At 31.5% G+C, this 15,755-nt stretch overlaps 2 protein-coding genes across 2 annotated transcripts; one reads left to right on the forward strand and one right to left on the reverse strand.

Annotated features, from left to right (window-relative positions):
• The first annotated feature begins 216 nt into the window (after nt 1-216).
• On the forward strand, nt 217-3,439 carry RabX6 (RAS oncogene family member RabX6). The gene is made up of 3 exons (XM_088278000.1): nt 217-688; nt 788-1,032; nt 2,635-3,439. The coding sequence occupies exons 1-3, from the start codon at nt 509-511 to the stop codon at nt 2,831-2,833; spliced, it is 624 nt and encodes a 207-aa protein (XP_088134126.1). The 5' UTR covers nt 217-508; the 3' UTR covers nt 2,834-3,439.
• A 4,655-nt stretch (nt 3,440-8,094) lies between these two features.
• On the reverse strand, nt 8,095-15,457 carry Nfs1 (Nfs1 cysteine desulfurase). Its single transcript, XM_088278001.1, has 8 exons — nt 15,120-15,457; nt 14,719-14,807; nt 13,473-13,727; nt 12,126-12,291; nt 10,500-10,784; nt 9,503-9,676; nt 8,826-8,958; nt 8,095-8,354 (listed from the first exon to the last, which is right to left on the reverse strand). The coding sequence occupies exons 1-8, from the start codon at nt 15,241-15,243 to the stop codon at nt 8,201-8,203; spliced, it is 1,380 nt and encodes a 459-aa protein (XP_088134127.1). The 5' UTR covers nt 15,244-15,457; the 3' UTR covers nt 8,095-8,200.
• Nucleotides 15,458-15,755: the final 298 nt, after the last annotated feature.

Below are 15,755 nucleotides of genomic sequence, written 5' to 3' on the forward strand. Positions count from 1 at the left end.
CTTATTTATGCTATTTAAACTACTTTAGTATTCCATTATAAATTTAAAGAATATGTGAATGATAACTTAGCTATAAACTTCAATTTAACTCTTTGGTAGGTTGATTATCATGTAAAAGCTGTAGAGGGCAAGTAATTCAAAACAATAAGATGTTTTAAAAAAAACAAAAACACTCACCTTTTATTTTGGTTACTTAGTTTATACACAACCGAACTAAGTGAAGGATGGATTTGCTATATAGGAAAGGAAATGGAGAATGAAAATAGGAGCTGTACCTATAAAGCGTGGGAAATATTTATAAGTGGAAGCGAATAGACAATATATATTTGAAGTGTCAAATAAACAAAGATAATTCTTGCAAGTAAGTTTTAATTTCCAATTTTCTAAGCATGTCTAATGTCATTGGCGTTTTTATACAAACAGCTTTTCCTATGTATTGGGAGTGACTTTTTTGAAGGGAATTTTTAAGTTACTAAATATTTTCCTCTATCTTTCATTCTTATTATAAATGGCATCTACGAGGGTACCCGAGTTAAAAGTTATTTTGTGCGGTGAGTTTGGTGTTGGGAAAAGCTCACTATTTCGACGATTTATAAATAATACTTTCGTGACTGCCACAGACAGAAAATCTACTTTAGGGCTCGATCACTACGATAAAGTGTTTAAATTAGGTAGCAGAGAAATGAAGGTAAACATGAGTTTATATATTACCAATTTATGGATTTGGTGAATGTCTGTCCCTTGTGAAATGTTTGTTTCAATGTGTTCAATCAAGGTTTTTTTTTAGCTTCAATTATGGGACACGGGTGGGATGGAAAGAGTCGCTTCTATTACATCGAGTTATTATAAGTTTGCCGAAGCTGCAATATTAGTTTTTTCTCTTGATAATCCTGCATCATTTCACATTCTGTCCCAACATCTGCTAGACATTGTGACATACGCGGAAAATGCAAAGATATTCCTATGTGGCAATAAATCTGACTTAGAAACATCTTCCCCACAAGTGACTGATGCAGATATGGAATCATTCTGGTGAATTTCAAAACTATACTATTTTAATATTTTTTTTTTGCAAATGTAACTCGCATGATCCTACATTTTAGTTTGTAGAAAGTTCATATTATTCCTGCATGGAATGGTTTGTTAGATCTTATTTGTATGATTTGATAATATCCCTAGGGAGGATATTGGATTTAAAATACGGAGTACTCTTAAAGATATTTTTAGATCCTCTTTGTATTTATCAAAAACTGAGAAATCAAAAATGTCAATTATCACATTCATTTGCAAAAGTTGCCCATAGCATAAAATGGCATTTTAATAAGTCAGCGACATGTGGCACTTTTATGAGAACCCATATTTTCGAAGGTACCGGTACCTTCTTTTAACCCTTATCTGCACCAAATAGTGCGTAGGGCACTGCATTACATCAAAATATTGTTATATTGATCATGAATTACATGAAGGCAAGGTGATCAGTCCCGTGCTTCATGTACCAGTCCTGGGTAATATCAAATAAATATTAGTGTGAAAAAAATCACTTGTATTTATTTTGACCCCTGGCTATCCAGCCTGGCTCCCCCAGCATGCTAGACAAACACACTAACCACAACACTATGGAGGCGGACAAATGACAATGACATTAAAAGTAATGCAAAGTTCCTATTCCGAGTAATACACACTTGAAACACCAATTGCAAGTTCCTCTATACACGTAAAGTGTGCATTGACTCTATGCCATAGAGCAGAGGTTCTCAACCCTGTGCCCGCGGGCGCCATGGAACCTTGTACCTGACATCATCATTAATTGTCTGTTTTTGCCCCGTTTGAAATATAGATACTGGCGATTCTGGTCAATTGGTGTAGCTGGTTATTTGGCCAATAAGCCTATAATTGTACTATTTTGCTGAGTTGGGATAAAATACATTGCAAATGAGGACATATTCAATGGTCTTTTTGTTATTTATAATAATTTTCGACAAAAGATAACAATCATGTTTCTTTTTTTTATTTATTTATTTTTTTACAAAAATGTTAATAAAATTAGTATATAACCACCCACCGAGTTTCATGTTTCACTCAATTTTGGGTGCTTTGCCAAAAAAAAAGATAATGTAAGGATGAAGATTGTGAAGAAACAATTGTTGAAGTCATAATCAAAATGAGACGAAGAAACCGTTTGTGTCTGTAGTTTGCCAGTAGGCAAAAAATAAATTGTTGTTTTATTTAAGAACTTTTTATTTTATTTTTAAAATTCTTATGTTTGTCCAGCTGTTTAGTTTCCTTGTTCCAATGTGTCCCATTAACCAGAATGGTTAGAATAACTGTAGTTTACCCTTATTTGTTTATAAGCGTAGTACCGAGTGTCTTATGTTTTTTTTATGTGAATTTATTTGCTAATTTAAAATAGAATTTAGTAATACTATTTACTGGTATCCAGTAATAAATAAAAACTGATAAACATTGATAATGGCTGCTTATTATGTGTATAATAAAGAAGGTAATTTGCTTATGAATCATAGTTTATGGTCATTATTATCTACCAATATTGGGGCTACACTACATATTTAGAGATGTTTTTTTTATGCAACCGAATTCAATATCCTAATATTCACATTTTGTTTTGCTTTTCAGTGAACAGTGTCACAACCTAATAAGTCAAACATACAAAACCTCATGTAGAACTGGCGAGGGGATAGACGAAATGTTTACAGACATTGCCGCGCAGTTGTTGGAATCTAATAAATCAAGAATCGACCTTCAAAATATAGATCACCAAAGTTTCAAAGTCTCATCTCCTGATGAAATAACAGATCCGTCCTGTCTGTGCTGAATATTCACATGTTTTATTTTATTATCAAATGTTAAAATAGCTACAGTGAAATAAACAATTAATTTGGAAGGCCACTCTTAAAAATTTCATAATATATCTGTGGGTGTTAGTAGGAAAATTAAAAGTATCTAGCAATATTGATAAATGAGTTATTAATAACAAAATAAAGTTACACTTTAAACTACATTGCAGACTAAGATATGCATTTTAAAAATATCAATGCGAACCCAAGATTCAAACCTCGTTTTCTCTGAAGTGAGCATTCAACTTCTATCAATTTTTGGCTCAATATTTAGCTTCATTTTCATACTATTGACATATGTGGATATCGTTAAAATAAACATATTTTCACATATTGACATGAAATATATGTATATGCATCATGCTCAAGCTCCATATCACAAAACTAATTTGAATGCTTGTGTTTGGGTGAAAAAGACACAGCGAAATGTTTATGTTGGTGTAATTATATATTTGATTGAAAATGTCATCTTAAGTTTCTCTAATTTATTATCAAAATGGTTTTTAACTTACTTGCATATGTATTATTTCAATACAAAAATCAATAATCCTCAAGAAAATAAGTGTTTTAAATAATAAATAAAAGATATCAAACTGATTTATACCTTGGTGATTGGCCTAAACATAATAAGGACAAATTGAACATACTGATATTTAGAATCTACATAATTAGTATGTATGTATTTAGCTTTTTGAGGACATTTTCACATAAATGCATATGTCATTTTAAGGTGGAGACTGACCGGAGCATTTTGTCGTAACAAAACATCGTAACATCGCTCGCCGTGAGCATCAGCGAGCATCCGAAACTATGGATGGAGCGCTCGGCTCGCTGTACTGACTGCCTGAATGCTTGTATCGTAACATGTTACGTTACGACGAAACGCTACGGTCAGTCTTCACCCTTATGTGTTGTATATTAACTCAAAAACTGCATTTGAAGCATTCTGATTTCAGCTTCTATTGAAAATTATATTTTTAATAGTCAAGCTGTTATCATAAACATATTTAGCATCATTCAAAATATTTAATTAATTCTAATTTGATAGAATTTATTGTGGAATCAATGACTAACGTATATTTTTAAATGGCTTTTATATGTGCATGCTTTCTGTTTTAGCTATGTAATTTTTTCCCTTTGTAAATTTTTGTTTGTAAAACATAATATATATTTACAAACCAGACTGGTATCAAAATATTTAGTCTGAAATTATTTTTGTATTTAATTTATAAAAACACTATGCATCAAAAAAATATATTTGGTTTAGATATAAGATGCTATGTCATCCGCTTTTCTTATACATACTTATTTTGCATATTCTACCTCTTTTCTTCATCATGACACAAATATTGATTATATTTTAAAGATTTTTTTACAATTAGGTTAATTCAGCCTATAACATTTCAGCCTATAATAATACTTATTTGTTTATTCGTACTTGCATTTTTCCAGTGACCTAATTGTGTTATTAATCTGATTTTACAAATTTACACTATTATGCATTATTTTTCTCAAATATATAGGTTTTAAAAATGTGAATAGTAAATAGTAAATGCCATTCGAATTGTAGTCTACTTGTAGTGTTTAAAAAACATGTGATTTTTTCTGTTCTAAGTTATATTTTTATTTTCAATGTTCCTATTGATTTTTGTGATGTCACTGTATGGATTATGATATAAAATATGTTATTAGTAATGAAGAAAACGGTCTCCAATTTGATCCATGATCCAAATTTTATTTAAATATGTATTTTTTAAATGTTTTAAAGCAATATGATTTTAGACTGCATAATATACTCTGGATGATAGAGTATAATTGTGTATTAATCTCATTATAATTAACACCAATAATATTTTTTACAAATTTATTAATATTATTCAATTTCAAAAATTGTAATGTACAATAAAATACTAATTTAGTTCTGTATGATTTTATTAACCGTCTTTATTTATTTTAAGTGTGCATGATTATTATTAAATGTTTTTTTAACAAAAACTTACACAATTTATGTTTAGATTTGCGATAGTAAAAATATTTTTAATTACACTCTTTAAAAATATATATTTTGTAATGATTTTTGTTGTTGTTTCTGTTTAATTTTAAAATACGGACGTATGATTATATATTTTATTTATATGATTACGATTTTTTTTTCCGAATACATTGTCTAGATCAGGGGTGTGAAACCTACGGCCTTATGACCACATGTAACATCTTTGCTACTCTGATAGGGCCCTTTGACTTGTGCCTAATTTTAAAATCTGAATATCATATATTAAAATTCAGCTTCCATATGTTTGTGTTCGCACAACTCGGAAGGTAGTCAAAGGATTGAATTTTTTATCAATTATCCTTATGTTGAATCAGATAAATGAATGTGGCCTTTGATATTAAAAGGTTTCCCATCCCTGATCTAGATTATTTAATGTTCCCTTGACCCTCAAAATGTGGAAGGTTACCAAGATTTATAGAAAATATTCATCCCTATAAAGCTGTAGCGAGTCATAAATATTTTTTGGACAACTTTTTAAAACGGCGTCGGAATTTTTTAAAATAAAAAATACTCGTTGATGATCTAATCCCCAAACTCAATTAAAAAAAAAAATCATAATTCTCAAATTTATTAAAAATATCAATATATGCCCAGTTTAAAAATGATAGCTCATAACATTGTAGTCTGTTATGTAATATGTATTAATACAGAAGATGCTGAATTTGCCAATGAATCTCAGATTTATTTAAGGTCATCATTGTCTTCAAAGAGAAATGTTCCAAACATTTTTTTATACAATATGTTACATTACGTTACATAAACCATATTATATTCATTTTGGTGCTATTTACAAGTAGCATTTTAAGAATTTGATATGTGCATCCATTATACTCGTTTCTAGTCGAAATAATTGTGACGGTGAAAAATAACTTATTTAATTTTATCAACTGTAAAGTGATATTTATTTTTTTAACTTTTGCACTGCATGATACAAAAATGAAAAAGTTTTATGATATACTCAAAATATCATTTCTGCATGTAGATATTTAGGTTTAAAGACTTTATATACATATTTCAAAATCAGTTGTGAAAATACTAATGACATTCACAAATATATATGTTGGATATGATTTTTACAATGTTGATTATTGTATTATATAGAGCTGGATATATATCTTAATATCTTCTCTAGTCTTGTCCTCCACTGCTGGAAGGCCTCTTACATATCCTTCCATTTCCTTTGATCGGTTGCTGTTTGCAGCTAGTTTCTATCCCCCACAGCAGCTATGTCGTCGGACTATCTTTTTTGAGGTCTCCGATGCTTCTTTTATTCTCCAAAGGTCTCCGTCTCAAAAATTTTGGGGTCCATCTTGCCCATATCTCAATATACAAAGTGAAAAAACTTCAGCCGTGGCATCTGAGTTATATATTGGCATTGAATCAAGCTTTTCATGTTAAAATATATACTTATTACTAATAATGTTAGACTCAAAAGCTAGCAGAAGCTTAGAAAATCTTCTAAAAATTGTAGTAATTTTTATACTACATATTATGAAATAATCTCAAATAACATGTATATTATTAAATTTAAGGTAAAGCATGCTAACTGTTTTATACTTTTGCAACTAAATGCATTTTATAACTGCATATTGTATAAATGTATTAATGGAATTATTGTAATAAAAATATTGAAAAGTCTGTCTTTTTTATTTCAAAATATACACATAATTAATCCATCTAAAACAGGGCTGTGCAAAACACAACCTTATATGTATTTGCGTGGCCCGCATCACATTTTTGATCTTATTGCAAAATTTCCTTTTATACATACTTGTATTTTTTTAAACATTACTTTATCGAATGATATATTTATTCATATGACACAAAGTTTTCTGTCACTATTACTAAGAGAATTCCCAAACTGTGTATTTTTTTGTATTTGTCAGACGGATGTATTTGTTTTTGCGGCCCTCCATTCTATCAAGTCATTTGGATTGACCCAGAATCGTATCTGATTTGGACAGATAATTCCCTGATCTAAAACACTGTGTCCCATAAAGTACCTGGAAATCCTTGAACTTTTAAAAGCCTAGATAAAAATCAAACTCTACTATAATTTTAATATTTTTGTTTATTTTAATGTTCTTTCGTGCCCTCAAATAACATGACTTAAATGATGAAGTTTTGAAGTGACACTGTAATGTCTTCAATCCAATTTATGGTAAAAATGACATGAGCATAGGTTGTGTTGAGAAAAATTGGTACATATACATATATTGTAATATGTACTTCTAATTATCAAACCTATTAACAATATTAATATTATTTACTATATCAGACACTGGATTATTCACCCTACGGATGAGATATCAATTTAAAGGTATCTCAACTTGATATGAAATATCGCTCACTACTTTCAACAATGTCATATATCAAAAATCGTCAATTTTCAGTTGTGTATGTTTTCGGAATGCCCATAAAATGTACTATATCCTAGCCAAAGTGGCATATTTTTATCTTAATATTTGCCCGCTACAGGGCAGAAAGTGTTGTTTTTGCATTTTGAAGAAAAGGTATTATTTAATTATTGTTATGTTTAATTATTGTTTGTTTAAGTATATATACTAAATATTTTTCAAATGGAGAAAAAACATTCAGGTTTTACCTTAAAACATCTGTAGCACAGTAAAAAGTTCAATACATATATGGCTTGATATTTATTTTTAATACATTGTATTATATTTTTAAACTTTAAAAACATTCTCCTGAAAAATCAAGTTTTTTGATTTATGACATTCTTGAAAGGAGTGAGCGATATGACGTTGAAAGGAGTGAGCGATAAGTATCAGTCTTCCTATGAAAGAAGATGGAAGTTTGGACATCCCAGGGCTTACGACCTGGATACTCAGACCTCCATCTTCTTTCATATAAAGGGAATGAATGACACATGTTTCATATCAAGTTGAGACAATAATCTTTAAATCATTTTTTTTTGTTTTAAAGCAATGTTGAAAGTTTTTGCTTGTTGAAATTTCAATCTTCAAACTGATGAGGTTTAACTCTATTTATTTAATATTTCCTTGTTACTTGAAATACAGATTGATCACCTTGCCTTCATAAAATTAATGAATAACACTTTAAACCCAATGTGGGCCCAATTCGCCACTGGACAAAGTCCAGATATTTAAAAAAAATCTATTTATGAATCATACACAGCAGGAATGTATTTATGAAAAAAAAACAAAAAAAATTAAATTCATTTGATTTATTTGGCTTAATAAAAAATAAATTTATGATAAATTAACAAGCTAAGAATAAAAATATTGTGTGATTCAAAGATAACATGACAGATCTAGTGTTGAGACCACTGTATGGTCTTGATATCGACGCCTTCTTGGACCATCTCCCATAGTGGACTCATTTCCCGCAGCCTCTCAACGTGTTTGATACATTTTTCAACAGTGTAATCTATCTCTTCGATGGTTGTAAAACGGCCAATTCCAAATCTGAAATGAAGAGTAAATTAGTGTAAGGTTTCTATAAAATGGTTTTCGTTCAGTTTATATGACATTTGTTGGTCAAGCTTTTAGTTTACTTTCATTTGGTCTGAAACTATGGAACGAATGAATGACTTTTATGCAAGATATTAAATTGTTACACATGGTTCTGATACTTACTGGCTCTATGGCTATGGGAACTTGGTCTACTTTCAAAGTTGTCGAGTTACCAGAGAATTTTATGCACAACAATATTTTGGTTTTACATATTAGGATTAATATAATTTATATCTATAATCTGAGTAAGCTCATTGAAAAAGTAAAAGATCAAACATTTTGGCCAAAATTAGATCGCCTATCCAAACTGGTTAAATCCAAATTCGCATCTTTGGCATCGGAAAATACAAGATGATTTATGAAGTGTTGATTTTTTTTCTGTACAGAATTTGTAATTGCTGTTTTACTTTCATCATAATTTACCTGATAGAACTATGAGCCAGGTCTTCATCAGACCCTATTGCTCGCAGGACATAGGAAGGTTCAAGAGAGGCAGATGTGCAAGCAGAACCACTTGATAATGCAACATCTTTCAAGGCCATAAGAAGAGATTCACCTAGAAAAACATTCAGTTAAGTATAAAAATTTTAGGCAAGATACTTTATACCTAGTACATAAGTAAACTCATAGCCTATGTACTCACAAGTAAAATAATAGGAATAAAACCATACATGTAAGAAATTTCATTGCTAACTTGGAATAATTGGAATAATATTGAATTATAGTACCTTTAATCATAAAGAGTAAACCCACTCTTAATTAGGAATAGGCTATAAAATGTATTAAGTTGGAGCCTAAGTAGGAATGTGATAAGAAATGTAGCATTAGCCATAGATAGGTATATGTATTTCAGAATCACTGACATTAGATAATTACAAAATAAGTCTGCCTTATAATATATGATACGCTATAAATCGATTCTTATTTACTATTATTTAATGTATTTTTTCTTCTTATTGTACTTTATTTTATATGCATTTCAATGTACCTTATGTAATTTTTTTTACTGGTATAGTTCCTCACCGGTTTTACTACAATTATTATTAAATATTTGTGAAAGCCCTTCGGGTATTTATGAAAATTAAGAAGTTTTAATTTACCTTCAACATAAGCGAATGAAAGATTGATGCATCCGGGATATGTGTGAACAGGATCACCATTTCTTATCACTTGCGGTAGATGAGACATTAATTTTTCCATTAAACGAGCGGATAGCTTTTCCACCCACGCATGATCATAAGCCATTTCTTGTTGGCACAGTTCTGCAGCTGCACCTAGAAAATTTTAAAGAAAAATAATTACTAACCTTGTAAAATATTACTGTCATGAAGTATTGTTATTTTTTATTACATCATTTTTTTTTGTATAAAAATGGCAAAGGTGGCCAAACCTCTACCAACTTTACAAATAAATTTATTGAACTACATATCATAAATTTTAGCTTTAATAATTCAATTACCATACATAATATGCAAACCAAATTTAAATATTAAAATTTTAGTACAGCAATTGTATGTAAATTGAATCGTCATATTTTATGGACTATAAGACACTAACGACTACCTTAACTTTTAAGCAATTAAAAAATATTTATATTTTTGCATTTTTATTATTACATTGCAAAGCCCGACTAAAAAAATCTAAGTTTATAAAACCGCACTGAACTTAAAAATCCCTTAAAATTGGTATATTTTTTTTCCTCTTCATTGTCATAAAACATTATATGTATTACACAATTGTGGTGTGTTTTGTGCACTGAAAATGCGATGTGTGATGCTGTGTGGTGGACTACATTTTTTATTTTACGATTCTCATCACCACAATGTTGCCAGATAGAGAAAGGTTTCTCGCGGTATCGAATATATGGTCATTTTAAAGACTGGCAGGAATTTTAAATTGTGCACTGCATAATTTGGTATTAATTTCGATTATAAGACGCACCTGAATCTTGGTAGCAATCTTTTTAAGAAATAAGCGTGCGTCTTATAGTTTGTAAAATACGGTATATCAATGTAATTAAATTGTTTATAATTTTTCTCTTATTAATCATAGATGATAGATGTTTCAACCCAATATAATATTATCATTTAATTTTACCTAATCCAACAATCAAAGGTGTTGGTACTGTTCCACTCCTCATCCCTCTCTCCTGACCCCCGCCACTCTGCAGCGGCTCCACTCGGACCCTAGGTCTTCTCCTAATATACATGGCTCCCACTCCCTTCGGCCCGTAGATCTTGTGCCCCGATATGGACATGAGATCAATGTTCATTTTATTGACATCCAGAAGAATTTTGCCAACAGCTTGAGCTGCATCGGTGTGGAAGAAAACCTTCTTTGATTTGCACAAGGCTCCAATTTCCTCCACAGGTTGCACTACGCCTGCAAAATGATTGAGTATTAATAACAATTGAAATTGCAATAACTGGCGGCCGAAACGTTACGGTCACTTCGCTTACATATAATAATAATAATAAAACCCTTATCCGCACCCCAATGGTGCATAGGGCACTGCGTTATATAAACGCAGTGTTATCTTGATCGTTTACACATGAAGGAAAGGTGATCAGCCCTCCGCTTCAAGTACCAGTCCAGGGTAATATTGAATAAATATTACAGTGAAAAAATCACTCATATTTATTCTTACCCCCCCTGGGAATCGAACCCGGGTCCTCCAGAACGGTAGCCGAGCGTGCTGACCGTTACACTACGGAGGCGGGAGGCGCTTATATATTAATGTTGTAAAACTTCCTGATCCCTGAACTTTAGAGAAATCAGTTAGTGCGAAGGAGGATGTGGTTCCAGTATGATTGGACAACTACCCATACGCCCGATGAAGTGATGGACTTTTTCAGAAGCAAGTTTTCTAGGCCGACTCATCAGGGCATTGCATGGCGAGCTCACCCCTCAGACTTTAGCAGTTGTGGTTTTTTCCATAAGCGAGTATTTACACAAACCCCGCACACTAGATTAACTCAATGAAGCCATAAACCAAGAAATCGCCAACCTGTCTCCTGCAATGTTACAGAGGTATTCGACAGTTTCAGCGCAAGACTGAAAGAATTGGTGAAAGGACATCTTTTATGGGACTAATCTCAGATTTTAAACGGATGAAATCAGTTGTTCTGATACTATTTTCATTAATTTATATGAACACCCTTCTGTAATAATCAATAAACTATTTTGTATCACTTTTAATGTGTAGTTTTTACTTTAAAACTGTCAGATTATTTTGCTGTAGCCTGTAGATAAGTTTTCGTTGAAAGTTGACTAATTTCAGTGCACCATTCACTCTGCTCCAGTATTCACTCCCCTTTCTATATCTTCATCAATCCACCGCTATAATTTTTTCTACAACATTTTGAGTGTGTTCAAATACTTGTTCACAAAATCTGGATTATCTCCAATTACAGGAGTTATTTTCATATATTTTTTTTTTGACATCTCATCAAAGATGAAGAAGAATATGGAAGTCTGGGCATTTACGGAGCTGACGACCATCATAGGCTGGTTTAAGTGATCACTTTACACACGTGTAACATTCACCAATTCTACCCATTATCGACAACCACACTACTCAAATTCTTGGAAGTTCTATATATATGAACCAATTTAGAAACCTTGTTCTTGAATCACTAGAACTTCACTAGAGACATCAAAAAAAAAAAAATAATAATAATATAATTTTTTCTAATATAAATTTTCAACATTTGAAAGACTTACCTATTTCATTATTGACTGTCATAATTGAGACCAGTGAGGTGTCGGGCGTCATGGCTTTGTCTAAATCACTAAGGTTTATGATACCATTGGTTCCGACAGGCAGGTAGGTGACCCTAAATCCTTCCCCTTCCAGGACACGGCATGAATCCAAAACGCACTTATGCTCCTAAAAAGAAAAGTAAGGCAAATGGAATTAACAAAATAACATCCGAGAACCAATTTTACAGAAAAAAACTTGCTTTCTTTCTGCTATGAAAAATAATTGGTAAAAATATTAGTTTAATAAAGATTGAAAATCAAGTTTTAAAGCTTCTCCTAGTATGTAAAACAATTTGGTAAGAATCTGACAAACAAGGTCACTGTTCATTGAAAACCTTACTCAACTCAATCATGTATGGTGCCGAAAACTAGGACGTGAAAGGTGTCAATTGAAAAATAAAACAACCTTTAAAATTTGAGTAGTATGTAGAATGATAAGTTACATATGTATAAAGCGACTACTTAACACATTGTAGTCGGGCGCTTCGAACAATAGACTCTAGCCTATAGCGGACGTTTTTTGCGATTAGCGCAAAAATATATCGCTTTCATAAAATTGACACAATTTCTAAACCAAATAATATTTTCGATTGAAATTTTCAAAGAAATCATCTATGACATTTGATCATCAAAAATAAATTATAATCATAATTTTTAATTAAGTATTCCGTATTTCACAATTTTAGAAACATTGTAAGCTTTAAAAAATAGTCTTTCCCTCCGAGGTATCATTTCCTATACAATGCTAATATATTCAAATAATAAAATACCAAACAGTAAACAAAACAGTGCGAGCGGTATGAAAAATAGTCCAATACGTGAAATGACTCAAACTAAACTGGAGATTGAGATCGCATAAAAACTCTAGATTTCTGGCGATGCCTTTACAAGCGACACACTAGCCAATCTGGACAAGGCATCTCAAATAACGTCAACAGACTGTCGCCTAGCATCCAGGTAGCAGATTACCCCTCAACACGTTTTATTTCACACTGATAACAAACCCGTATATTGCCGTTTCCCGCCGATAACCGACAGTCGACAAAAACGGAATTTGCCGTGTCCCGCAGTTGACCGATAGTCCGCGAAAAACGGCAAATGCCGTGTCCCGCCGACAATGTGTTAACAAAGCCTATGATTAAAACAGGTCGTTGACCTGTACTTCCATGGTCATCTTAATCTCTGTTGAGATATCAATATCTGTATGATACATAAAAATGTGGCTTCTATTTTCTGGGATGGAGTTGAATGAGTATGGAAACATCTCACATACACGATCATCGATCATAGAACTAAGTTTTAAATTACAGTTTGTGTTGTGATGACATGTTTTTTCTTCTCTCCGTAAAACCTCGCGACTCCTTTGACCGAGATGTTGTTGGACTCTGTGGCTCCGGATGTGAAGATGATTTCCTTGGGTTCAGCGCTAATGAGGTTGGCGACCTGCTCCCGCGCCTTCTCCACAGCGGCCTCACTCTCCCAGCCATAGGCGTGAGTTCGGGAATGTGGATTACCAAAGAGGTTGGTCATATAAGGCAGCATGGCATCTAAGACACGCGGATCCTACAAATTTAAAAATTAAACCAAGCTTTAATGTTTGTGGTGGATTTTAATTTTTAGAATTTTTTTTTAAAGATAAATATTTGTGTTTTTATTATTACACAAATATTTAAATTTCATACTATTTCTGTGAGCCTAAGCGGCTCATTATTAGAAATAGGTATCAAATTGTGGTAGAGTGGGTTCGAACCGAGAAACTCTGACTTAAGAGTCTGCGACACTAACCACGGGACCACAACCCGACACATTTAAAAAATATATAAAAAAATCTATATTTATATATATCATTGATAATTTTCGTTTATTCTCTCCCTCCATAGTTTAGTAAAATTTTTAGAGATTAAAATGAAAATGGCTTTCCAGATAATTGCTATCATATGATAAAACGGGTTTAATTTTATAAAGGCACAATGTCAAGAAACGATGCTGACATTTGTATATGTTCAAAATTTTATATATCAAACAAAACCTAACACATACCTCGTTTGGTGAAAAGAATTTTGATTATTACGCAATAAAGTTGTACATCCTGATTCCATTCTCCATAAAGTCATTAAAAATAGAAACTAAATTTAAAAGAGCTATACATAAATGGATACTGGAAGTAGATCTGAAATAGACCGCATAATACCCTGTCATATTTGATTGCAAGTCTCAATCAATTTCCTTTTATATAATTTTATAAATAAATATTGTGAAATGTGCCCTCGGCACGGGACAACTCAGCGAGTGGACATTATTGCAATTTGTAATTATGTGTACGATGAAAAATAAAATAAAATAAACAAAACAATGGAATAATTTTGCTTTTCAAGGTTTTCGATGACTTTTGATACATTTAATAAACATTTCATGGGTTCATACTGACAAATAGGTGAAGAATTGAATTTATTTAGTTGTGCCAAGTTCTTTTGGCATTCGCCCCAATAATAAGTAAAAAAAACCCCATTAATATTGTATTGAAAATATAATAATAACAGGCAAGGAATCATACCATTGGTGTTGTCGCTTGAGCATCCAAATATAACGGTCTACCTTCTTGATCTGATTTTATATTGTATCTGTTTTTTTCTTCATCCAAAACTATAAAAAAAATAAACAATGACATCTAGTTAACATAACCTAAAATACTAGAAAATGTGTATATTACATTAACTCTCTTAAATTGTATGTAAATATAAAAAAATGAGTTAGCACTATTGGTAATAAAACAATACATAAATGATAAAATTTTGTCAAATTGGTTGTAAATAATGTTGTCATCAGATAATCTAGCATTGTAGTTATTAAAATTACGTTTAGTTTCAATAAGGGGGCAACAGAAAAGTGAAATTTTGTAACAGTTTTCATTGGATAAATTCATCAGCTGATAACTAAATACGAAAATAAACATACCAGTGCCCATGTGCCTTTGAAGTGCCGGCAATATTTTTCTTGTGGAATTTCTAGCATCTTGAATGTGAATAACTGAGTAATTTGAGGAAAGTGAAGGAGCAAGAGCCTTCGCCAATCGAAACATTTTGAAGGGAAAATATCACAAGTTACCTATGTATATTCAAACGCAAGATCGATAGGAAATAAATAAAATTAACATTAATGAGACAATTTTTAGTACGATATGAAATTAAGCTATACCACAGCTATGAATTTAAAAACTGAGGATTTAATTGATTTATGAGATTTATTGGGGATATGTTACTTAATACTCGAGTGAAAAAATATCCCCGTACTGCGACGCTAAAATGACAGAAATTTTGAAGTTTCTCGTTGCATAGATTCTAAGCTTAGAACATAGAAATCTCGAAATTCAAATAACATCTTCGTATGTTGTACGCACTTCATTTGAGAAGAGAAAGATGGCGCTCTATAAAATAGTATTTGTCTCTATTTAAACATTTGCTTTGTCTTTTTCCAACTTCGTTAGTTAATATTGACGAAACAAAGACAAGAGATATCTCCTGAAAACATCTAAAAATCATTGTTTTAAGCTTGATATGTCTAGTTTCTCGAGAAAAATCGGAAAACTTCGAT

Source organism: Brachycentrus maculatus, unplaced genomic scaffold (assembly GCF_059751285.1).
Source record: "Brachycentrus maculatus isolate JH-2025_06_01 unplaced genomic scaffold, ASM5975128v1 h1tg000054l, whole genome shotgun sequence".
NCBI lineage: Eukaryota > Metazoa > Arthropoda > Insecta > Trichoptera > Brachycentridae > Brachycentrus > Brachycentrus maculatus.